Source organism: Lutra lutra, chromosome 7 (assembly GCF_902655055.1).
Source record: "Lutra lutra chromosome 7, mLutLut1.2, whole genome shotgun sequence".
In the NCBI taxonomy this organism is placed as follows: Eukaryota; Metazoa; Chordata; class Mammalia; order Carnivora; family Mustelidae; genus Lutra; species Lutra lutra.
In genome coordinates, this window is record NC_062284.1 from 74,501,375 (window position 1) to 74,525,225 (window position 23,851).

The 23,851-nt window shown below is 53.0% G+C and overlaps 3 protein-coding genes across 9 annotated transcripts; 2 read left to right on the plus strand and 1 right to left on the minus strand.

Moving 5' to 3' along the window:
• Window positions 1–355: 355 nt before the first annotated feature.
• On the minus strand, window positions 356–4,712 carry PSME2 (proteasome activator subunit 2). Of its 4 annotated transcripts, none has more exons than XM_047736938.1 (12): window positions 3,985–4,712; window positions 3,643–3,675; window positions 3,333–3,377; window positions 3,162–3,228; window positions 2,846–2,928; window positions 2,711–2,741; window positions 2,527–2,624; window positions 1,448–1,516; window positions 1,212–1,279; window positions 989–1,043; window positions 594–680; window positions 356–503 (listed from the first exon to the last, which is right to left on the minus strand). In XM_047736938.1, the coding sequence occupies exons 1-12, from the start codon at window positions 4,030–4,032 to the stop codon at window positions 423–425; spliced, it is 765 nt and encodes a 254-aa protein (XP_047592894.1). In that variant the 5' UTR covers window positions 4,033–4,712; the 3' UTR covers window positions 356–422. The 4 variants fall into 4 exon arrangements, with proteins under 4 accessions (XP_047592894.1, XP_047592893.1, XP_047592897.1 ...); XM_047736937.1 differs by having other exon boundaries at window positions 2,846–2,932; window positions 3,166–3,228; window positions 3,985–4,710; XM_047736941.1 differs by lacking the exon at window positions 3,333–3,377 and having other exon boundaries at window positions 3,985–4,708.
• Window positions 4,713–4,898: 186 nt separating this feature from the next.
• Window positions 4,899–14,741, plus strand: RNF31 (ring finger protein 31). Of its 4 annotated transcripts, none has more exons than XM_047736885.1 (21): window positions 4,899–5,309; window positions 5,397–5,543; window positions 5,684–5,839; window positions 6,073–6,141; window positions 6,235–6,310; window positions 6,543–6,720; window positions 7,654–8,056; window positions 8,231–8,518; window positions 8,784–9,032; window positions 9,143–9,328; window positions 9,434–9,640; window positions 11,073–11,246; window positions 11,330–11,428; window positions 11,524–11,613; window positions 12,793–12,907; window positions 13,021–13,139; window positions 13,413–13,526; window positions 13,677–13,734; window positions 13,927–14,023; window positions 14,319–14,487; window positions 14,598–14,741. In XM_047736885.1, exons 1-21 carry the CDS (start codon window positions 5,118–5,120, stop codon window positions 14,649–14,651), a joined length of 3,240 nt encoding a protein of 1,079 aa, XP_047592841.1. In that variant the 5' UTR covers window positions 4,899–5,117; the 3' UTR covers window positions 14,652–14,741. The 4 variants fall into 4 exon arrangements, with proteins under 4 accessions (XP_047592841.1, XP_047592842.1, XP_047592843.1 ...); XM_047736886.1 differs by having other exon boundaries at window positions 4,900–5,309; window positions 6,073–6,132; window positions 8,228–8,518; XM_047736884.1 differs by having other exon boundaries at window positions 4,901–5,309; window positions 8,228–8,518.
• A 146-nt stretch (window positions 14,742–14,887) lies between these two features.
• IRF9 (interferon regulatory factor 9) lies at window positions 14,888–20,263 on the plus strand. The gene is made up of 9 exons (XM_047736917.1): window positions 14,888–15,419; window positions 16,018–16,374; window positions 16,685–16,871; window positions 17,343–17,473; window positions 17,557–17,641; window positions 17,744–17,818; window positions 18,442–18,783; window positions 19,709–19,830; window positions 19,995–20,263. Exons 2-9 carry the CDS (start codon window positions 16,138–16,140, stop codon window positions 20,121–20,123), a joined length of 1,308 nt encoding a protein of 435 aa, XP_047592873.1. The 5' UTR covers window positions 14,888–15,419; window positions 16,018–16,137; the 3' UTR covers window positions 20,124–20,263.
• Window positions 20,264–23,851: the final 3,588 nt, after the last annotated feature.

Here is a 23,851-nt window from a genome sequence, read left to right on the forward strand (position 1 = left end):
TCCCTGATCTCAGTCCCAGAGCTTTCTCCTTGCTCAGCTTTCAGTCCAAGGCCTGCTTGTTCCTAAAAGGGGTCTGCACAAATGCCACTTCTTCCGGGAAGCACTCACGAGCCCCCTAAATGTTTGAAATAATCTTGTGAAATTCTCAAATACAGGGTATCTATATAGCTATCATGACATGTCAAAATTTCCACCCTGTTCTTTAGGATGCCATCTTAAGAACAGGATGGGTTTCCCCTTCATCTTTGGCCTCATGCATCTCCTCTCTTTCCTGCCACCACATTCACATTCAGTATCTGGACATAGGCAACACTCAATAAATGCCGTCTGAATGAATGACACACACCAGAGGTAATTCACACAAAGAATAGGTCATTTATTATTATTATCATTATCATTATTATTATTATTTTGGCCCTGGACTAGTACATAGATGGCTTCTCTTCACCCTTTGGGTTGATAATTTTCTCTAGGTTGCTGCTGATGATATGATAAAGCTCAGCCTGGAAGAAGGCCAGAAGAGTGGCAATCAGGTTCTTGGCTTCTCCCCTGTCCCCCTCAACCATCTCCCATGGAGCTTCCTCCGCACTCACATAGAAGGCCCTCAGGTCCAGCACCATGGCCCTGAGCTCCCCATAGGCTGCCTCGTCTCGCTCATGCACCAGGGCCCGGTAATCCATCTGGGATGTGGGAGGCAAAGCTGAGTCAGCCCCATGGGAGGCTGGGACATTAATCTGGTTTCCTCACATAGGGAATAGGTAACTTGAGGATGAGCCCTTCTCAGGACCAAGAAATGGAATCCCACAGGATCAAGCCGAGAAAGGGGTCAAGGTTTTTGAGGTCCAAATCAGTTTTTCTAGCCAGTGCTCTTAGGTTAGTATTTCCCACATTGCAAAAGTCAGAAAACAGACAGGGAAGACCTCTAGCCCCTTTTCCTTGCCCCACCTCCAACCAGCCTTAGCTAGAAGCCTGGTGACTATGTACTCACTACATGAGTCTCCTTAGAGGCCTTGGCCACAGCATCCCCACGTTCTGAGAAGTACCTGCCGAAAGTAAGGGAATAAACACAGGAACGGGTAGAGAGAGAGGGAGATATTCCCTCAGACCCTTCCCAGAGGCCCCCATCATCCTGATGGGACCGCCCAGCTACAGGAATCCCAAAGAAATGTCCTTGCAGCACCCCCCCATGCTGGCCCTCCGGCTACCCTCACTTGGAAATGGTTGTCTGGAAGGCTTCTACTTTTGTCTTGACTGCATTTACCCTCTCCAACACCTTCTCCTGTGATTCAAAAAAGAGAGAGAGAGAGATGGGCAGAAAGAAAAACACTTCATCTCCTCCCTCCTTCACCCACCATCTTCCTCCTCCTCCTTCCAGATTACGTCTAGTTCCTATCTCACTCTCCAAGCCTCTCCCTGTTCTCAATGTCCTCATACACCCTTTTCTTACCTGGATAGCTACCCCAAAGTCATTTCCATCCTCAATCTTGGGGATCAGGTGCTGGATCCATGTGATCACCTAAATTATAATCATGTAGAAATCATTCAACAAACTTACTGGGTCTTTCCTTTTACTGCCACTTTCTAATAATAGCTGTATTTAATTGAAGAGTTATTACATGCCAGACACTGTGCTACACATATATCTCATTTAATCTTCACAAGATTAAATCTTCTTTCTCAAGATACATATTCTTTTTTTTTTTTTAAGATTTTATTTATTTATTTGACAGAGAGAAATCACAAGCAGGCAGAGAGGCAGGCAGAGAGAGAGGAGGAAGCAGGCTCCCTGCTGAGCAGAGAGCCCGATGCGGGGCTCGAACCCAGGACCTGGGATCATGACCTGAGCGGAAGGCAGCGGCTTAACCCACTGAGCCACCCAGGCGCCCCTCAAGATACATATTCTTGGGACGCCTGGGTGGCTCAGTTGGTTAAGCGGCTGCCTTCGGCTCAGGTCATGATCCCAGCGTCCTGGGATCGAGTCCCACATCGGGCTCCTTGCTCGGCAGGGAGCCTGCTTCTCCCTCTGCCTCTGCCTGCCACTCTGTCTGCCTGTGCTCGCTCTCTCTCTCTCTCCCTGACAAATAAATTTAAAAAAAAAAATCTTAAAAAAAAAAAGATACATATTCTTATTGTACCCACTCGATAGATGAAAAAACTGTGTCACGGAGTGTCCAAGAAGCTTACTTAAGATAACCAGCATGGTAAGTGATAGAGTTAGGATCTAAGCCCAAGCAGTCTCTAGGGCCCAAGCTCTTAAACCAACTCACGATGGCACAACATCTGCACTGTGTGCACTGTGGTTCTAACATTATGGGAGTGGATACAGCACAGTCTCTGATTACAAGGGTACCACTGTGAAATCAGAGGTCTAGCAGAATGAGAACACAAGGTATCCAAACCCAAAGCACAGAGGAAGTTTCCTATGTCAGAAATAGGCCCTTGCATGAAGGAATTGCATCTCTCAAGGAGACTAGGGCCGGGCCCGGCTTGTCTTCCCTTTCTCTTTCTCCCAGTTCCCAGGCTTACCAGAATGCATTTTTCTTTGAGAGTCCAGACTTCTGGCTTAACCAGGGCAAGAAGGGCGAGAACCTTCTCATTTCCAGGGAGAAAGCCACACTTGGGAACTGTGAAAAAAAGGACATTCGGGCCCCTTTTCCTCCAGCAGGCAATGTGCCATTTCCTCTTCCCTAGCCACCCCTTCCTCTCTTACCTTCTTTCTTTTCCTGCTTATCTGTTTCCATCTAAGGTAAAATGAGGGACAGCAGCTTTAGAAAAGTCTCAGAGGTTGGAGGGCCATCATCTCCACCCGGTTTATAGTCTGAGCCCTACACCCCGAGTGCCTCACCTCATCATCCTTGGGTGGGGGGTCTGGGATGGGGATGTCCAGTGGGGCCCGGAGAGAGGTCAGGTCAGCCACATTGAGGGAGTCTTCCTGCATAGAGCTCACTGTCAGCGGTTGCCCAACCTAGTCCCTCATTCTGAGTCACAGACTTCCCTCCACACAGTCCACCCAACTCTCTCCCTATACTCAGGCCTCACACTATCCTAAAGTTTCCAGTCCACCACTCAAACTGTTCTCTGCATGCTGAGCCCAGTTGTTAGCTAGAGGGGGTGGATGGAGCGGAGAGGCCTTGGGATGAGGTGGGAGGGGCCCATACTACTCACTTGCAAGAGCTGATTCAGGTGTATGATTTTCTGTGGCAAGAAACTGTAGAGGAACTCCTCTGCCTGTGGGTTACATTGCAAGGGTGGGGAATCTCAGAAGACACTCCAGAGGTGTCAGAGAAGTGAAGACTGAAGGGCCCTTGTAAATCATTGACTCCAATACTTACAAATAAGGAAACTGAAGCCAGGAGAAGTGAAGGGACTTGCCCAAGCTGGGAAGTGGCAGAACCAAGGTTAGGACTTTGGGGCCACAGCTTTTCCCTCCACACCAAAAGAGGGGAGAGGAAGCAGCAGAAGTGGAGAGAATATTAAGAGGAGTCAAATTAAAGGTAGAGATCAATAATTAGGAGCCTTGGGTGAAGGTTTGATAAGGGAAGTAGGGCCCAGGGTGGGTTGGGGGGGTCATTCTGAGAGGTTGCGGCTCTCAAGTACTGGTCTAAGATTCCGAGTCAAATCGCTTGAATCTAGGAGACTTACCTCCTGGAAAAGATTTTGCCTGAAGACATCCACCTGCACAAAGAGCAGTACCCGGATGTTGGTGAAGGGTCTCAGTTGTCAAGAGTGAGATCCCACCCACAAAAGGATGCCCTCCAACTTGGCTCAGGCCTTTCCTACCACAAGCCAGATTTCCCTGGAAGCTCAGGCTCCGTGCAGAGACCGGCCAGAGGGCAGGAACTGGGAATCCCCAGGTAGAAGTGAAAGCACTAAGGAGAGGTTGGGGGAGTTCTCTGGCACGGCCCTGATCCCCTGGAGTACCCAGCCTGGCCACTAGCCAGGAGGGCTTGCTGGCCCTTTCGTGGCCTCCCGATCCCCCATTACCTGTTTGAGGGCTTCCCCGCTCAGGCGTACCCCACAAGGCTTGGCCATGCTGTTCAGTTCCAAGATCTCCGCTCTCCCAGCTCGCCGCCTGGCCTTTCGCTTTCACTCCCCAGGTCCAGGCCCGCCCCCCTCAGCCCCGCCCCCTTCCTTCTTTTCCCCCTCCCTCTGGCAGGCCGCAAACCGTAGGCAGCCCCTCAGTCATTCTCGGCCTGCTGCGACTAGTAGAGGCGGTGCGAACTCGGTCACAAGCCCAGGGGCTGTCCGAGGGAGGGGCTAGGATAAATGTGGGACCGCGGCTACCGAACCGGGGCTGTCCCTCGGGGAAGGGGAGGGGCTTCCAGGGAGGAGTCAGAGCGGTCCCGGGAAAGTCCAGGGTTGGGGTGGGAGGGGTTGGAGAGTGGGAAAGGGGGTGTTCAGTGGTGGGGCTCCCCCAGAAGGCTTGACTTCAGGGAGGAGCCCGAGAGGGATCAGAGTGGAGGTGGGGGGGGAGAGCCAGGGGCCGAGAAGGACTAGTAGAATATGGAAGGGAGCAGTCTCGGGGATCCCTCCAGGAGAGCAGAAGGGGCAGGACTCGCTTGAGTGGGCCCCAGAGTGGCCAAAGCTGAGTCCCGGCAGAGTGGGGCTTCTCCGGTGGGGACCGGAGCAAGGCCCACTGATGTAACAGAAAAGGTTTTGAAGGAAATAAAGTAACCCCGCGCCTAGAGCCATCCGGAAAGGGGCGGAACCAGCCTAGAGCAAGGCGGGGCAGAGAGCCTGTTCGGTATTTAAGGCCCAGACGCTCTAGGGGAGGAGCCAGGGACCATTTGGCCTTCTCATTGGCTGGGCCCTGGCTTCCCTCTTGGCCACGCCTCCTGATTTCCTGATCCCACCCTGGCCTAACCTTAAAGCCCACCCCTTCCCCCTGAAACTAGGTCGCAATCCCGCCCTCTTTGCTAGTACTTCCTGTTCCCGGCTAACCCTGGCGCGGGGCCCGGGGCCGAAGACTGACCGTGGCCTGAGTGACCTGGGGCGGCTTCGCCGACCGAGTCGGGCCGCGAAGCCGGACACCAGGCGGGAGGGGTGGCGCTCAGGCCGTGCACAGCCTGCGCCAGGTCCCGGCGGGCGACAGGGCTGGGGCTGACTCCTGTCTCAGGATGCCGGGGAAGGAGGAGGAGCGGGCCTTCCTGGCTGCCCGTGAGGAGCTGGCGAGCGCCCTGAGGAAGGATTCGGGGCAGGTGTTTTCCATGGAGCAGCTGCAGCCGCTATTGGTCACATCCCTGCCTCCAGCAGCCCGCTACCTGCAGCTGGACGCCTCACGCCTGGTCCGCTGCAATGCTCATGGGGAGGTGAGGCCCAGCCCCGCTCGGGAGGGGGACTGGAGGACCGGAGCCCAGGGCGGGGCTCACAGCTCTCCGCTCTCTGACTGCTTTCAGCCCCGAAACTACCTCAACACTCTGTCCACGGCCCTGAACATCCTGGAGAAATATGGCCGCAACCTCCTCAGCCCTCAGCGGCCCCGGTACTGGCGCGGGGTCAAGTTTAATAACCCTGTCTTTCGCAGTACAGTGGATGCTGTGCAGGTGAAGCCCCCCTGGGCCCCTTGTGGGAGAAGGGGACTTAGCCTGGGCTGGGGGGTTGGCTAGAAAGGGCCGGAGGCTGTGCCCCAACCCCTTTTGGGAAGGGGGCCTGGTGGGTGGTGACTGGTTTGAATGTGTGGTAGGGGGGCCGGGATGTTCTGCGATTGTATGGCTACACAGAGGAGCAACCAGATGGATTGAGTTTCCCTGAGGGGCAGGAGGAGCCCGATGAGCACCAGGTGGCTGCAGTCACACTGGAAGTGCTGCTGCTTCGGACAGAGCTCAGCCTGCTGTTACAGGTGAGATGTTGAAGTGTCTCTAGTCCTGAGGACTTAAATACCAGGTGGGGGGAGCCCAGCCTCACTCCCAAAGGCAGGCTGGGGACCTCATGCTGCTGAGCCATGGGCATAGCCCCCATAGCAACCTGGGAACTTCCCATACTGTTCTTGCTGTGGATGCTGGGAGACCATGGCTTTGAGGGCAGGCCTTGTCCTAGGACTCCAGGTAGAAACTCTTTTTACCTTGTTTGCAGAATACTCACCCAAGACAACAAGCCCTGGAGCAACTGCTGGAAGACAAGGTTGAGGATGATGTAAGCAAGGTAGGGATAGGGCTTTAAGACCTGATGACCAAAGGGGACAGGGGTTGTGGGACTGTGTGTCCCCAAACCCTTGCCCTGTCCTTTTCTTCTCAGATACTACAGCTCTCAGAGTTTGCCCCCTTATTGAGAGAAATTGCTCCTGGCCCCCTCACCACACCCTCTGCCCCAGGTATTATTCGTCCTGTAATGGGGGGTGGGGCAGTTTCTAGTAGACCAAACTGATGGAAATTTGGGGCCCTCCTCTGTGTATCTTCTTGGCCTTTTAAAAGAGATTAAAATTGCTTCCTTGGGTCTGGGTATGTTGAAAAGTAGTCTGTGATTTGTTCCCTCCCACAGCAAATTCAGATGTGACTTGGTCTTTTTCAGAAAGATGTTCAATTTTTTTCTCTCCTATTTTTCAGGCTCCACTCCTGGTCCCTGCTTCCTCTGTGGCTCTGCCCCAGGCATACTGCACTGTTCAGCCTGTAAACAGGCCTTGTGCCCAGCTTGTGATCGCCTGTTCCATGGACACCCATCCCGTGCCCATCACCTCCGTCAGACCCTGCCTGGGGCCCCCCAGGCCACCCGCCTGACCCCCAGGTGAGAGATCTTCTCTTCTGGGTGGGAGTGAAGTTGAGAGAACTTACAGTGACTTGAGTACTCTGTGTCAGTTTTTATGCTAAAGACTGTTTCAGGGATGCCTGGGTGGCCCAGTCGGTTAAGCAGCTGCCTTTGGCTCAGGTCATGATCCCAGCGTCCTAGGATCGAGTCCCATATCAGGCTCCTTGCTCTGCGGGGAGCCTGCTTCTCCCTCTGCCTCTGCCTGTACTCTATTTCTCTGACAAATAAATAAATAAAATCTTTTTAAAATAAATAAAGACTGTTTCATAGAAGACACGCAGGCAGTTATTGCCCTCCGAGAGGTCACAGACATACATTTAAAGCAAGTATCAGTCACAGCAAGATAGATTATTATGTTGTGCAAATAGGAAGAGGAGGAACCTAGCCTAAAGGATCAGTAAGATTTCTTTCTTTTCTTTTTTTTTTTTTTTTTTTAAAGATTTTATTTATTTGGCAGAGAGATTAAGAGAATCAGTGGGAGGAGAGGCAGAGGAATGGTAGACTCCCTGAGGAGCAGGAAGCCTGATGCAGGACTCGATCCCAGGACTCTGGGATCATGACCTGAGCCAGAGGCAGATGCTTAACCAACTGAGCCAAGCATGCCCCCAATCAGTAGGATTTCTAAGCACCTAGTATGGGTTATGCCCAACATTAAGGATATCTATCAGCAAGATGTGAACTTTAAGATGTAATTAAATATTAAACAGGCAAAAAAAAAAAAAAAATAAATAAATAAATAAATAAATAAATAAATAAATATTAAACAGGCTATGGGTATGGTGTGTTCCAGACAGAACAATACGTACAAAGGATAGGGTCTGTGTTTTCCCACAGAGAATGAGGGATGCCCGGGAATAAGGGACCCAGGCACCAGGGCGCCCCCCCCAACAGACCTCTGCTTTTTCATTACAGCTTACCTGCATCAGCTCAATCACGGACCCAGTCAACCTCCGTGCTGACCCTGGGAGACAGCTCTCTTATGCTTCCCCTGAAAGCTTCCCCTGATCCCACAAATGCCTGTCTGCCCTGGCACTGTGCTGCCTGTGCCATGCTAAATGAATCTTGGGCAGTGCTCTGTGTGGCCTGTGATCGGCCCCGAGGCTGTAAGGGGTTGGGGCTGGGGATCGAGGGTTCCCAAGGAGCTGGGGGCCTAGAATCTGAGCTTGCACGGGGTCGTTGGGCCTGCCAGAGCTGCACCTTTGAGAATGAGGCGGCAGCTGTGCTATGTGCCATCTGTGAGAGACCTCGGCTGGCTCAGCCTCCTAGCTTGGTGGTGGATTCTCGGGATACTGGCATTTGCCTGCAGCCCCTTCAGGTAACCTGTTCCTGGCCTTCCCAGCTCTTTATTTGCATCTGTTACCACAGGCCATTCTCTACTTCATCTCCTGTTTCCTTCAGTTTCTCTGTGTCTTTCCCCCCAGCTCTCTATCTTTCCATCTTGAGCCTCAGCCAGCTTTCAATCAGATAATTCTTTTTGCCTTCCCAGCAGGGGGATACTTTGCGCTCCTCTGCCCAGACTCCAGTCTGGTACTGTATTCACTGTACCTTCTGCAACTCGGGCCCTGGCTGGGTGTGTGTCATGTGCAACCGGACCAGCAGCCCCATCCCCATACAGCATGCTCCCTGGTCCCATGCCAGCTCACTGGAAGAGCGACTCCCTGAGCCAGGGCCTACACGACGCCTCAGTGCCCCCCTTCCCGGTTCCTGTGTGGACCCCGAGAAGCAGCGCCAAGACAAGATGCGGGAAGAAGGTCTCCAACTAGTGACCAAGATCCGGGTAAGCATTTAGGCCTGGGAGGAGGTAGGGTTGAGCTAGTCATGAAAAGGAAAGGCCACCATAGATTAATACAAGTTCTTGTAAAACTTGATGTTGTTAGTGGCAGCTGCCTCTTACTGAACACTTCCCACATGACCAGTGCCATGCCGTACACTACTCACGTGATCCATACGTCTAACCACTGTCAGCATTTTGGTTCGGGCAGAGAGTGGGTGGAGGGTGCCCTTCCTGATGGGCCATCTGTCGGGGTGGGACTTTGCCTTAGGAAGGGGAAGCTGCAGGTGCCTGTCCAGAGGAGGTCTTCTCAGCTCTACAGTACTCAGGCACCGAAGTGCCCCTGCAGTGGTTGCGCTCAGAGTTGCCCTACGTGCTGGAGATGGTGGCCGAGCTGGCTGGACAGCAGGACCCGGGTCTGGGTGCCTTTTCCTGTCAGGAGGCCCGGAAAGCCTGGCTGGATCGGCATGGCAATGTTGACGAAGCTGTGGAAGAGTGTGTGAGGGCCCGGCGGAGGAAGGTACCAGCTGTGCTGGTGGGGGAGGGGGTTGAGGACTGTGGGTCTTGGAGCTTCTTACACTCTTTTGCCTGCCATTTCCCTCTTCACTCCTCTCCACCCCCAATTCTCAGGTGCAGGAGCTCAGGTTGCTGGGCTTTGGACCTGAAGAGGGGTCTCTTCAAGCATTGTTCCAACATGGTGGTGATGTGGCTCGGGCCCTGACAGAGCTCCAGCGCCAGCGCCTGGAGCCCTTCCATCAGCGCCTCTGGGACAAGAGCCCTGATCCCACCCTTTCCTGGGATGGGCCGGATAAGCAGGTGCCGGGAGGAGAATCCGCTTGGAGGAGCAGGGGGAGAGCCGAAGGGTAGGATTCTTGGAGTACGACAGCCACTTCTTCCCCCTCCCCCTGAATCACATTGCAGAGTCTGGTTAGGCGGCTTTTGGCAGTCTACGCACTCCCCAGCTGGGGCCGGGCAGAGCTGGCACTGTCGTTGCTGCAGGAGACACCCAGGAATTACGAGCTGGGGGACGTGGTGGAAGCTGTGAGGCACAGCCAGGACCGGGCCTTTCTGCGCCGCTTGCTTGCACAGGAGTGTGCTGTGTGCGGCTGGGCCCTGCCCCGCAACAGGGTAAGCCTGTCCCCTCTGCACCTGGCCTTCGCATGACTCTCTTCCCTTTGGGCCCTGCTCCGCGCCAGCCCCCCGTGTCCGGCCCTGTCTTTTGCTCTGCAGTTGCCCACGTGCTCTAGACAGTGTCTAGGAAGGTGGGGGCAGGAATAGGCCACCTCCTCCCCCCATTATTTTTACAATTCCACTATGGAACATTACAAGCACAAAATGTCAGCTTTCTTCCTCCATGTCCCCCCCAGCTCCTACGTATTCATTACCACGCTTCCGCAGTCACCAGGGTTTAACCAGTCTTTATTCCATCTACACACACACACACACACAGTTACTTTGAAGCAGATCTTAGGCAGCATGTAGTCAGTCTGTAAACACTTGAGTGTGTATCTCTGAAAGGTAAGTCTTTGAAAACACAGCTACAAATACCATTAGCACACCAAAAAAAATAACCGGGAATTCTTCAATGTCATCATCAAATATCCATTTGGTAGGAGCAGGCCCCTCTTATCTCCCAAGCCCCTGCTTACTCTAGGCCAGAAGTAGCAATTCTTGGGGCAAATACACTCCCATTTAGTTAGACTGGCTCTGTACGTGTTGGGTTGTGTTTTGTTTTCTACTTTTTATTTTAAAATAGTTGTAGATTCTCAGAAGTTGTAAAAATAGTATAGGGTCCTGTGTGCTCTTTACCCACCTCCTCCCAATGGTAGCATCTTCTGTAATTACTATACAGTATCAAGACCAGGAAGTAAACACTGGTACAGTGTGAGCCAGACTGCAGACCTTGTTCATTTTTCACATGGATGTGTATGTGGCTCTGTGCTGTTTCATTCCGCATATAGGTTCATGTAACCAACAAGATACGGATTATCCCATCACCTCAAAGGATCCCCCTCATGCAGCCCTTTTTTATATTTGCAACTTTCTTCCCTTCCTCCTGTCACCTGACAACTACTAGTCTGATCTCCATCACTATACTTTGTTTGTTTTAAAGATTTTATTTATTTGTCACAGCACAGAAGCAAGGGGAGCAGCAGTGAGAGAGGGAGAAGTAGGCTCCCCGCTGAGCAGGGAGCTCAATGCGGAACTCCATCCCAGGATCCCGGGATCATGAACCAAGGCAAAGGCAGGCGCCTAACTGAGCTGCCCAGGCGCCCCTCCATCTCTAGAGTTTTGTCAGTTCAGGGATGTTATTTGTTTGCTTCTAGTTGGATGCAAATACCTTCCTGAGAGCACTCTTCCTTTACTGTAGGCCTCACCTCTGTTTTCTGCCGTGAGAGTCTTCAGACACTTAGGTTGCCCGCCAGGCACTTGTTGAAAGTTGCTACCTTGGCAGTCGTTCATTAGACTCGGGTTTCTCAGTGGACCCCTGGCTACTTCCCCCTCCCCAGGCTGGCAGCGATGGCTTCAGACCCCTTCCTCTCTTGGCCTCACCCTGCAGATGCAGGCCCTGACTTCCTGTGAGTGCACCATCTGCCCTGACTGCTTCCGCCAGCACTTCACCATCGCCTTGAAGGAGAAGCACATCACTGACATGGTGTGCCCCGCCTGTGGCCGCCCAGACCTCACTGATGACACCCAGCTGCTCAGCTACTTCTCTACCCTTGACATCCAGGTACTGCAGTCCCTAGGACTCGGGGTGCCCTGGGCTTTGAACAGGAACCCTGCACACCCACCACTTCTGCCTCCTGTCCCCAGCTGCGAGAGAGCCTAGAGCCAGATGCCTATGCACTGTTTCACAAGAAGCTGACTGAGGGTGTGCTCATGCGGGACCCCAAGTTCTTGTGGTGTGCTCAGGTAAGTGGCCTGCCCGGGGGAGCTGACTGGAGCGGGTGGAGGAGGGCAGGGTGCCAGATCAGGTCTCATATAGCTTTATGCTCTTGTACCTACAGTGCTCCTTTGGCTTCATATATGAACGGGAGCAGCTGGAGGCAACGTGTCCCCAGTGTCACCAGACCTTCTGTGTGCGCTGTAAGCGCCAGGTGAGGCACATTGATCCTTTCAAAAAGAACTTGCTAAGCTACTGGCATATACTACATCAGACTCAGAGTATATCAAAGCATGGAACAGACATGAGCTCTGGCCTCAAGGAGCCTGCAGACTAGTCAGAAAAGGAGGGAGGGACGGAGGGAGAGAGGGAGGCTAAGGGGGAGGGAGGGTGAAAGGTAAGGAAACAGAGGAAGGAAGGGAGAGGGAGGGAGGGAAGGAAGGAAAGGTGAGAAAGGAGGGAAAGGGAGTATGGGAGGGAGAGAGCATAAATACACATGTATAAGTTCTGTAAAGAAAACACAGGAATTTGAGATTAGGAATAATGGAACGGACCTACGCAGGATAGAGAAGTCAGACAAGTCTTCTCTAAAAATGGTTTAATTTAAGCTCAGGCCTGAAAGTTAAGAAGAAGCCAACTTTGCAAAGGATATTCGGGCCAGAAAGAACAACACATGGAAAGGCCAAAGTCAGAAAAAGTATTGTGTGGCTGGAGCCCCAAGAGCAAGGGTGAGAGTGGCAGGCGGTCAGAGAGGAGCTAGCTGCCAGATCAGGAGAGGCCTTGAGGCCGAGTGAGGAAGGTATTTGCCTTTTATTCTAAGACTAAGCAAGGGGTGATACTATCTCATTTGCCTTTTAAGAAGTTTAATATTTGAGCGCTCATTTTGGCAGCACATATTCTAAAAAGTTTAATGATGGATACCGAAAAGTGACATCTGTATTACAAAACAGTAATAACAAAATGACCACCTGAGACCCTCCCACTAAATCTTGAAGCTGGAACACTCCCAGTGCTGTGGAAGCTGCCTGCCTTACACTCTCCAAGGCATCTTGCCACCAGGTGGAGCCTGCATCGCAGGCCAGCAGGGGTGGAGGCAGAGACACCGGGAACAGAGGCCAGACCTGACCTGGCTTGGAGTAGCATGGCCACAGTAGGGATAAAGAGAAAGGAACAGCGCTGAGATAGGCTTGGGGGGTGGACTGAAGAACTGCCAGTGAATATGTGCCAGTACAAGGACATGAAAAACCAAGGCTGGCCTCTAGGTTTGAGATGGGAGCCAATGGTGAGGGACAGTGCCATAAACTCAGCCAGGGAGCACTAGGTATGACAGGCGGGACCCTCAGGAAGGGCCTAGGGTGGAATTTTCAGGTGAAGTTTGCTTTCCCTCCTGCAGTGGGAGGAGCAGCACCGAGGCCGGAGCTGCGAGGATTTCCAGAACTGGAAACGCACCAATGACCCAGAATACCAGGCCCAGGGCCTAGCCATGTATCTTCAGGAGAACGGCATTGGTAAGGGCGGACCGCGAGGCCTGTTTGCCCGGTCATTTGTCACTGCCAGCCTCTCGTCCTGAGAGCCTAGAGGAGCAGTGGCAGCCCCAGCCCTGACCTGCCGTCCTTTGCAGACTGCCCCAAGTGCAAGTTCTCGTACGCACTGGCCCGAGGAGGCTGCATGCACTTTCACTGCACCCAGTGCCGCCACCAGTTCTGCAGTGGCTGCTACAATACCTTTTACGCCAAGAATGTGAGCCTGGAGTTGGGGAAGGAAGGAACAGGAGAGTGGGCCGCTGCCATCGGGTGGGGGTGGGGGGCAAAGGCATGGAGAAATAGCCTAGGGGAAGAGAAGGGGAGGCCAGTGGGGTGTAAAGCACCTCTCTGTCCCCTCCCCCCTTCTGCTTGCTCCAGACCCTCCAATGTCTCCATCTTCCCCCATCCCTACATCCCTCATGCAGGGGTTCTGAGAAGCCAGGACCCCAACCATCTCCAACTTTCCCTCTCCCATCTGGGTTTCTGCCAGAAATGTCCAGACCCTAACTGCAGGGTGAAAAAGTCCCTGCATGGCCACCACCCACGAGACTGCCTCTTCTACCTGCGGGACTGGGCTGCTCTCCGGCTCCAGAAGCTGCTACAGGTCAGGGCTGGCCAGCCTGGTTGGGTTCGCAGATTGCCCAGGGTGGGAGGCAGGGCCCTGGGGGGCAAGAAAGGAAAGGCTCTCTGCTGGGCAATGCAGCAGGGCTGGCATCAAGGGGAACCTAACGCCCATTCATCTGCTCCTCCTTAGGACAATAATGTCATGTTCAACACAGAGCCCCCAGCAGGGGCCCGGGCGGTACCTGGCGGTGAGTGTTGGGACAAGCCTGGGAGGGGGGTGAGGGCAGGCTGGGCTCCCACTGTGTTGTGGGTAAAGGGGAGGCTCAGGTGTGTGGTCCAAGCTTGACCTGTGCTGCCTCCTTTGATATCCCGGTTCTCTGGAGGCTTCGTGGTTAGTGACCTCCTCCCAGCACAGGATCCCTTCCTTCCCTTACCCTTAGGTGGCTGCCGGGTGATGGAGCAGAAAGAGGTTCCTAACGGGTTCCGAGATGAAGCTTGTGGCAAGGAGACTCCGGCTGGTCATGCTGGCCTCTGCCAGTGAGTGTCAGGCATGGCATGGAGCATAGTGTTGGGGAGGGTATACCTGGGGAGTGAAGGGGGTCTCCTGGAATAGTGGGTCCTGCAGGGGAAGCAAGAGGGGGGGCTCTCTGGGCAAGGGTGTGGCTAGGTAGGAGCCAGCAGCGTGCACAGGGAGACGGTGCCTACCCGTGTAAGTGGCAAGAGTTGTCAGTCTCGTTCGTGTGAGTGTGCCAATGACTGGCAATGTACAGGGTACCCTGGCTCAATATTAGCCAAACAGAAGAACAATGATTCCACCCTGTCCTCTCCCCAGGGCACACTACAAAGAATATCTTGTGAGCCTCATTAATGCCCACTCGCTGGACCCCGCCACCCTGTATGAAGTAGAGGAGCTGGAGACAGCTGTGGAGCGCTACCTGCATGTGCGCCCACAGCCCATTACCGGGGAGGACACTGCTGCCTACCATGCCCGTCTATTACAGGTAAAGCCTCCCCTCCAGCCTCACCTCTGACCCATGCTCTAGAAGCCCCTGTCCAGCCTGTGTCTGAGCCCTAGGCTTCCAGTGGCATCCTTTTCTCTCTCCTTCTGCAGAAGCTGATAGAAGAAGTGCCCTTGGGACACAGTATCCCTCGAAGGAGGAAGTAGCTGAGGGCAAGGATCCTCCTGAGGGTCTTGAGGCCCAGCCTCCTGAGGAACAACTCCAGCACCAATAAAGAAGCATCTCCTTGCCCAGGCTTTTTGGTGGTCCTTCTTCTGGCCCCACCATCTGGGGCACAGGGAGAAAGGGTGGGTGAACTGAGAGCTTTGCTGGAAGGGTCGCTTACAGCCCACCGCCTGACCCTCCTTGGACTCCGGGCCAGGAAGGAATTAACACCTTGGATGGCCAAGAAGGCCCTCCCCAGTCAGCCACCCTGCCTGGGCTTTCTCCTCTGCAGCCTCCTTTGTTCCTTCATCCAATTCGACTGGTATCTGAGGTCATCTACTAGGCACCAGGCAGGCATGAGAAGGGAAACGTAGAAGCATGGGTGGTATAGAGCCAGCCAGAGGCCTCCGGCCAGACTCCACAACCTCGGCCTCGGCCTCGGGACGAACCAAGCAGCAGTGGAGCAGAGATCAGGGAGTAGCTAAGGGGGTGGGAGGGTATGGAAATTAGCCTGAGCGGGGAGGGGCCCTCCGGTGTCCCAACAGTGGAATTTTCAACCGTGAAGTCCTCATATGCTTGCTGCCTCCTGGTGGCGCGCGGTTGCCCTGCAGCTTGGACCACGTGATTTCTGAGAAGCGGCCCTGCCTGGAGGAGAACTGAAACTTAGGGTGGGGACTGTAGGAAGGGGCGGAGAAATCAGGACGCTTCCTGGACGGCTGCTGAGCCGAGGGCCGCTAGCTGCATCCTGGGACAGCCAGCGAGCCGCGCAGGTAAGATGGGAGAGTGGAAGCCAGCCTGGTCTAGAGCTGGAAGGCCGGGCCGGATCGGAGGCGGGAGGTAGGGGGCAGGGGCTCCTGGGGCCCCTCCGCGGAACAGGACCGTACAAATGGCATGTGAAATGGAACGCGGGGCGGTTTGGCCTGAGTGAAAGACTGACCTGGGGCCAGTGTTCCCAGCCCTAGAAGCAAAGGAAAGGAGACCCTACTGCTAGGTTGTTGAGGAGGGAAGTCTCAACCCAGGATGGAGCCGAGCGGCCCCTGTTTGTTTTCTTGCCTTCTGGCCCTGCCCACTTCCGCCGAAGCTCTGCCCCACCTACCCCAGAGGCAAGCAGAGGGGAAGGGTTGGTAGGGTCAACTGAAGTTATGGGGGTGGCGGGTGAGGGATCGATGGGGTTATCTCAGAAGCTGAAACTACCTCTGCTGATGCTTGGTTAGAGACCAGGCCTCTTCCCGTGAGCCACACCGAGGGAGATCTCTGCAGGCAGCAGATTCCTCAAAAGTCTTAAAACTAAGATCAACGCGTAAGATTTCTTTCCAGATGTCATAGCTTGAGATGTTAAAAGGGATGTATTTTCTTTATCATTACTAGTGAAGGGAGAAACAACACAATTTGGCCCCAGAATTTTGAGAAATGTCTACAGACAGTAGATGAATGGGATCCCTGAGGGCCCTTGCCAGGACCCAACCCCATTTGTGAGGACCTTGGCAGATGTGTCCCCCCACGGCGTCCGTTCCACTGATGCTGCCTGCGACCCTTGTCCCCAGGATGGCATCAGGCAGGGCACGCTGCACCCGAAAGCTGCGGAACTGGGTTGTAGAGCAAGTGGAGAGCGGGCAGTTTCCTGGGGTGTGCTGGGAGGATGCCGCCAAGACAATGTTCCGGATCCCCTGGAAGCACGCGGGCAAGCAGGACTTCCGGGAGGACCAGGATGCTGCCTTCTTCAAGGTGAAAGAGCTCGGAAAGTAGCCCCTCCGAGGGAAGGGTGACCTGTACACCGAAACTCTCACCCTCCAGGGCTTGTGTTGGCCTGGGTTGCAGAGAAAGGGGAGGTGGGAGGGTAGAACCAGCAGAGTGGACACAGCCCAATACAAAGTGAAAGCACAGAAGCTGTGAAGGATTTGGAGGCAGCATAAGCCTGAGCGCTGGCTCTTCTGTGCATGTGCTCAGGCGATGTATCCCCAAAGTTGCTGCCCCACTCTACTGGGGAGTGGGGTGTGTGACATACTGCCTCTGCTTTACTTCCTGTGTCTTGAAGGCATGGGCGATGTTTAAGGGGAAGTACAAGGAAGGAGACACAGAAGGCCCTGCCATCTGGAAGACACGTCTACGCTGTGCCCTCAATAAGAGTTCTGAATTTGAGGAGGTTCCTGAGAGCGGCCATAGAGACGGTGCTGAGCCCTACAAGGTGTACCGGCTGCTGCCACCGTCAGGGACCTGTCCCGGTGGGTGTCCCCTTGTATCCCCTTGCACTGCCACTTCTAAAGCAGCAGACTGCAGACCGGGGGAGGATGGAGATGGGAGCCTTCTGGGAGGGTGCTGGGCCTCTCTGCGGGTTCCTCACTTAGAGTCCTGCCTGTCCCTGTACTTGGGAGCTGCTGCCCGGGTTCCCCTGCCTGGTCCTCCCCATCCTTTCACTGCCTCCTGTCCTACCCTCTGTCCCCAGTTAAGACTGACCCTTAGGGCACCTGGGTGGCTCAGTGGGTTAAGCCTCTGCCTTCGGCTCAGGTCATGATCTCAGGGTGCTGGGATTGAGCCCTGCGTTGGTCTCTCTGCTCAGCAGGGAGCCTGCTTCCCCCTCTTTCTCTCTGCCTGTTGCTCTACTTGTGATTTCTCTGTCAAATAAATAAATGAAATCTTTTAAAAAAAATTGAAAAGGCTCTGACATTTGTCTCCCCCTCCACGATATTCCACAGCCCAGCCAGGGACCCAGAAGTCACCATCAAAGCGATGTCACAGTTCTGTGTCCTCTGAGAAGGAGGAGGAGGAGGGCACCACAAAGAACTGCATGCTCAGTCCCTCCTGGCTTGAGGACCCCCTCAGAAATGTAAGCACTGGGGAGGGAATGGGGGAGGGGGCAGGACAGTAATTAGGTGAGAGGTGGGCCAACGATAGACACTGTGTCTGCAGGAGGAGGTGGGGGCCAGTGGGGGAACAGGCCATTCAAACTTTGGGAGCAGCAGCAGCAGCAGCAACAGCCCTGAGCCTCAGGAAGGTACCACGTCCCCTGCCTCTGTTTGTCACCCCCGTGCCACAGCCTCTGGCCCAAGGACTCCCCATTCCCATCCTGAACCATATGCCCCTGCTTCCTCGAAAGGTGCTGACACAACTGAAGGCGCCCCTTTCCAAGGAGATCAGGTGTCATTGGAGTTTCTGCCTCCTCCAGACTCAGGTATGTGGTGTTTCTGACTCATCCCTGCTCCCTATCTCCCCAGCTTATCTCCTGGGAGTCATGCATGTATTACTGTATCTGTTGGGGCTTGTAGCAAACTGGGCCCCCCTTACCCCGACAGAGGCACTGGTTTCTAGGCAGTACATCAGGCCAGACTCCAGACTCCAAACAGCTCAGCTCTCAAAAGTACCCCCTATTCACTCTGTTCCCTGGAAATCCACTTTGAGACATGAATTCCCATGGGTCAAGCAGAGCCCCGGTCTCTGGGACCTTCTTACAAACTATAAGACCCTGGGCATTAAGCCCTGAGTCCTCTGGGCATTTGTGTATCAGCTCCCCTCCTGAGTGATGGCAAAGTCTGGCAGGAAGCTCCTTGGCTAGTGGGGCTGGCAAGAGGGCGGATAAGGCGGGAGATGCCTCCTCTAACCTCAGAAGGGGCAGCCAGGGCCCCAGCCCACGCTTGGTTTCCCTCTTTGGACCTCCTATTTCTCACCCACAAGATGAGGATGTGGGATTTGCAAGGAGCCCCTCCTGGTCCCCTCAGGCCTTGGTGCTGACCAGGCCGACCCCGAGGGTGAAGGCCAGGTGCAGGCCAGGTGCAGCTGGTGGTTCTTTGTCTGCAGACTACTCTCTGCTGCTCACCTTCATCTATGGCGGGCGTGTGGTGGGAGAAGCCCAGGTGCAGAGCTTGGACTGCCGCCTGGTGGCTGAGCCCTCAGGCTCCCAGTGCGGAATGGAGCAGGTGGTCTTTCCCAAGCCTGACCCAAGGGAGCCTACCCAGCGCCTGCTGAGCCAGATCGAGAGGGGCGTCCTGGTCGCCAGCAATTCCCGGGGCCTCTTCGTGCAGCGCCTCTGCCCTATCCCTGTCTCCTGGAACGCGCCCCAGGCACCGCCCGGTCCAGGCCCACATCTGCTGCCCAGCAATGAGTGCGTGGAGCTCTTCCGAACCACCTACTTCTGCAGAGGTAAGGCTGTTCCAGCTGAGCAGAGCCCCTGCCCCCGCCCCTTAGTTCCCCTCTACTGGACCTGGTAGGCTCTGCCACCACCCTGTTTCCTCCAGTAGATCCTTCCTTATAGCTCATGCATGGCATCCTGTACTTGCACAGTGCACAGCCTGGGGGGCTGTGTGCTCAGCCCTGGCAGCTGCCCTTCCCCAGCCCAGACCTCGAAAGATAAGGCACAGGTGGAGCTGAGCAGGCAAGTCCCATCTCGGGGATTGCCCCCCGCATGGCACTTGACAGTAATGGAAAGGTGTGCTCCCAGGCCCTCCCCAGCATCTATACTTGCATACACACTATTGACACCTTTGGGAGAGCTGGTGCACATTACCCACACCAGCCCGGCTACACCCTAGGCATCAACCCTGATTGGCCTTCTCCTATCCACTCCTGCAGTTCCACTTCCTGCCTCCATTCATCTCTGAATCTGAAATCTGACCTTAGGAGTAGGGGCCAGAAGTATAGGGGATGCAGGGCAGGAGCGTGCCAGGGCCATGGCTGTCCTTGGTAGCAGGGTTGTGAGCAGGCGACAGAGAGGGGAGCCTCTATGTGGTAGCAGCCCAGGCTGCTGCTATGAGGACTCTAAGCTCTTATAGCAGAGAGCTTTGCAGGCTGTATTAAAAACCAGTTACCTCCAAACACTTCTAACTTGGAGAAGGGGCACCCTTTCCTATTTGCATATGGGTGAATAGCAGCAGAGTTGTTGGCATTTCTCCTGCTGTGAGGAAACGGCTCGGCTCGTGACCCTGCAGCTCCTGTTCTAGCCCTGATCTCCATTTGGCCCTGCAGTCACTGTTCTTTCTCCAGGATGGGCCCCCTCTATTCCCTTCCTGCCTGTGGCTTCTCTCTTCTCTTTCTTGCTTCGAACCCTTGACCCTTTCTCTTTCATCAGACTTGGCCAGGTACTTCCAGGGCCTTGGGCCCCCCCCCAAGTTCCAGGTGACACTGAATTTCTGGGAGGAGAGCCCCAGCCCCAGCCGTACCCCAAACCCAAAGAGTCTTATCACAGTGCAGGTGAGTTCAGGGTGGGGGGAGACCAAGCCTGCCTATGTGGGTGGGGTGGGGTGGGGTGGGGTGTTCCAGGAGAAGAAAGGGCCTCCAGAGGGAAAGGTGCTCCTAGGGTAGTATCTTCCCCAGCTGTGCTCATGATCATCTCTTCCCCACCTTTTCTGGCACAGATGGAGCAGGCCTTTGCCCGACATTTGCTGGAGGAGACTCCAGAGGAACAGGCAGCCTCTCTGTCCCTGCTGCAGAGCCTGGGGGACCCACTTTCCTCCTTGCCTCTCTCTCCCTCCTATCTCCTTTGAAAGAGACTCATTCTCCACACCGTTGACCTGCCTCCCTCGTGCTAATTCTCAGTGGTTGTCTCTGATGGATACGTCCTTGAACTGCCGATGTACCTGGCTGGTGGAGAACTCAACAGTGATTTTTATCCACCCCACCACTTTTTCTTTCTCTCTTTCTTTTTTTTTTTTTTTTTTTTATTTTTTCTTTTTTTTTATTTTGAGATACGCCTTCTTTCATCTCTGAGGAACTAACCTGGAAAAGTCCAAATGGTGTGAACTCAGGGTACTTTTCCTTTTCCCCCACCCCTAAAGCTAAGCACTTTATATTTTCTTCTTAGATCTTCACTAGGGGGTTTAAAATAAAACTTTATTGAAAGAGGAGTCAGTATCTGCTTTGTTGGGATGAAAAGGTAGCAGGGGTGACCGGGAAGTGCTAAAGATGTAATTTGAGAGTGAGGTACTTGGGTTCTCCTCCCGCTGACCTCTCTGGGCCCCTTTCCTCTTCTCCAACTGAGGTTCTGGCTAGGAAGTTGTCTTTGCTCTGTGGGTTCTGGGCCCAGGGAGAAGATCAAGGTTAGCCACCAAGAAGAACACAGTCCACAGCGGCTGTTGCCACCAGCTTCACTTGGAAAAATCTGGGTTCCGCTGATCTTGGCTAGAGGTCTCTGATTTGGGGGACTCCAGGCGGGAGGTCTAAATGAACAGGAGAACTTGAGGTTGCCCTCAAACTATGGGCTAGGGACCCTGGGGCCTAGGAAGGGAGGGGGAACCAAAGGAGGTGCTAAGGGGAATCAGAGGGCTGCTGAGCCCCCTCAGCGGAGGGAGACCAGGCCCCGGTGCGTCTTCTTCCAGCACATGGGGCACTGTCACCCCGACAGAAAGGGACCCCCAACCTGGTTTCCTTGCCCTACCTAAGCCCCACAAAAGACCATCTGGCCTAGACTGCCATGTCACCAACACTATTGGCTGAGATCTGAGAGCTCCAAATCATTTGACACTCGTCTCCCTTTCGCCTGTGTTTCTTTTGCCACCGAACTGAAAGTTCTCCCTTCACAGGCCACTTGTCATCCTACCTCTCCACTCATGTCCAGCAAACCAGTTCAGACCTAAGCCACCACTTAGCTGATGCCACAGCCTGCAGCTTCCCCCTTCTGCAGGGGACACCAGCTTAGAGGAGGAGGCCTCCCAGATCAGGCTCTTCCCTGTCATACCACTCTTAGAAGCCTCCCATGGCTCAACTACATGATCAAAGCCCAGCACACCTAGATCCTCAAGGATCTTCTTGCTGTTGCATTTGACAAACTTCAGTGCTGCCTTCGAGCCTTGCTGCCTCCCTGGACTTTCCTCCTCTTCAGTCTTGTCCATTATCCTCCTGAGAAGCCAAGAATCCAAAGAGGCATCTGCATTAGCAGGGAAGAAGGCAGGCACTGAGTGTACAGGTACATGAACTCTGTGGTGCCCTCAATCTGCTAAAATCCCTCCTGGCCCTTCTTTGCACTTGCTATCACCTTGACTTCCATTTTCTTGCTTTCCCTTTTTAATTTTAATTCCAGTATAAAGAACGCACAGCGTTAAATTAGTTTTCACGTATACAATTTTTTATCCATTTATCAGTGGATACCTGGGCTGCTTTCATAGTTTGGCTATTGTAGATAACGCTATAAACATAAGGGTGCGCGTATCCTTTTGAATTAGTGCTTACATATTCTTTGGGTAAATACCCTGTAGTGGAATTACTGGATCATATAGTAGTTCTATTTTTATTACTTTTAAAGATTTTATTTATTTGAGAGAGAGAAAGTGAGCTCAAGCAGGGGGAAACGGTAGAGGGAGAAGCAGACTCCCTACTGAGCAGGGAGCCTGATGTGGGGCTCTATCCCAAGACCCTGGAATCATGACCTGAACCAAAGGCAGCAGCTTAACCCACTGAGCCATCCAGGTGCCCCAGTAGTTCTATTTTTAATTTATTAAGGAACCTCCATAGTGTTGTCTGCAATGGCTGCACTGGTTTGCATTCCTACTCACAGTGCACAGGCTTCCTTTTTCTCCACATCCTCTCCAACACCTGTTGTTTCTTGTGTTTTTTATTTTTAGCCAGTCTGAGAGGTGTGAGGTAACTCATTGTGGGTTTGATTTGCATTTCCCTGATGATGTGATGTTGAGCATTTCTTCATATATCTGTTGCCCATCTGGATGTCTTCTTTGCAGAAGACATGTCTTCTGCCCATTTTTTAATTGAACTATTTGGGGGTTTTTTGGTGTTGAGTTGCATACATTCTTTACATATTTTAGATACTAACACTTTATGAGCTATGTCATTCGCAGATATTTTCTCCCATTCAGTATGTTGCCTTTTAGTTTTGTTGATGGTTTCCTTGCTGTGCAGAAGCTTTTTATTTTGATGTAGTCCCAGTAGCTTTTTTTTTTTTAAGATTTTATTTATTTATTTGAAAGAGAGAGATCACAAGTAGATGGAGAGGCAGGCAGAGAGAGAGAGAGAGGGAAGCAGGATCTCTGCCGAGCAGAGAACCCGATGCGGGACTTGATCCCAGGACCCTGAGATCATGACCTGAGCCGAAGGCAGCGGCTTAACCCACTGAGCCACCCAGGCGCCCCCCAGTAGCTTATTTTTGCTTTTGTTTCCTTGCCTCAGAAGACATAGCTAGAAAAATGGTACAGCTGATGTCAGAGAAATTACTGCCTGTGCTCTCTTCTAAGATTTTTATGGTTTTAAGCCTCACATTTAGGTCCTTGATCTGTGTTCAGTTTATTTTTATGTAGGTATAAGGAAGCGGTCCAGATGCGTTCTTTTGCATGTTGCTGTCTAGTTTTCCCACCATCATTTGTTGAAGAGACCGTGTTTTTCCCATTGCATATTCTTGCCTCCTATGTTGAAGATTCATTGACCATATAATTACGGGTTTATTGCTGGGCTCTCTATTCTGTTCCATTGGTCAATATGTCTATTTTTTAAAGTATTTATTTATTTTAGAGAGTGAGCGAGCATAAGTGGGAGGGCAGAGGGAGAGGGAGAGAGACTCTGAAGCACACCCTCCACTGATCGCAGAGCCAGACATGGGACTCAGTCACTGGACCCTGAGATCATGACCTGAGCCAGAATCCAGAGTCGGACGCTCAACCAACTGCACCACACAGGCACCCCGTTACGTGTCTGTTTTTAATGCCAGTACCATACAGTTTTGATGACTACAGCTTTGTAATATAACTTGAAGTCTGGAATTTTTTTTTTTTTTTAGATTTTATTTATTTATTTGACAGAGATCACAAGTAGACAGAGAGGCAGGCAGAAAGAGAGGGGGGTGGGAAGCAGACTCCCTGTTGAGCAGAGAGCCCCATGCGGGGCTCAATCCCAGGACCCTGGGATCATGACCTGAGCTGAAAGCAGAGGCTTTAACCCACTGAACCACCCAGGTGCCCCGAAATCTGGAATTATGATGCCTCCAGCTTTGCTTTTCTTTTTCAGGATTGCTTTGGCTATTCGAGGTCTTTTGTGGTTGCATACAAATTTTAGGATTGTTTGTTCTAGTTCTTTGAAAAATATTGTTGCTATTTTGGTAGGGATTGCATTAAATCTGTAGACTGGTTTGGGTAGTACAGACTTTTTAACAATATTTGTTCATCCAGTTCATGAGCATGGAATGTCTCCATTTCTTTGTGTAATATTCAGTTTCTTTCATCAGTGTTTTATAGTTTAGAATACATATCTTTTACCTCTTTGATTAGGTTTA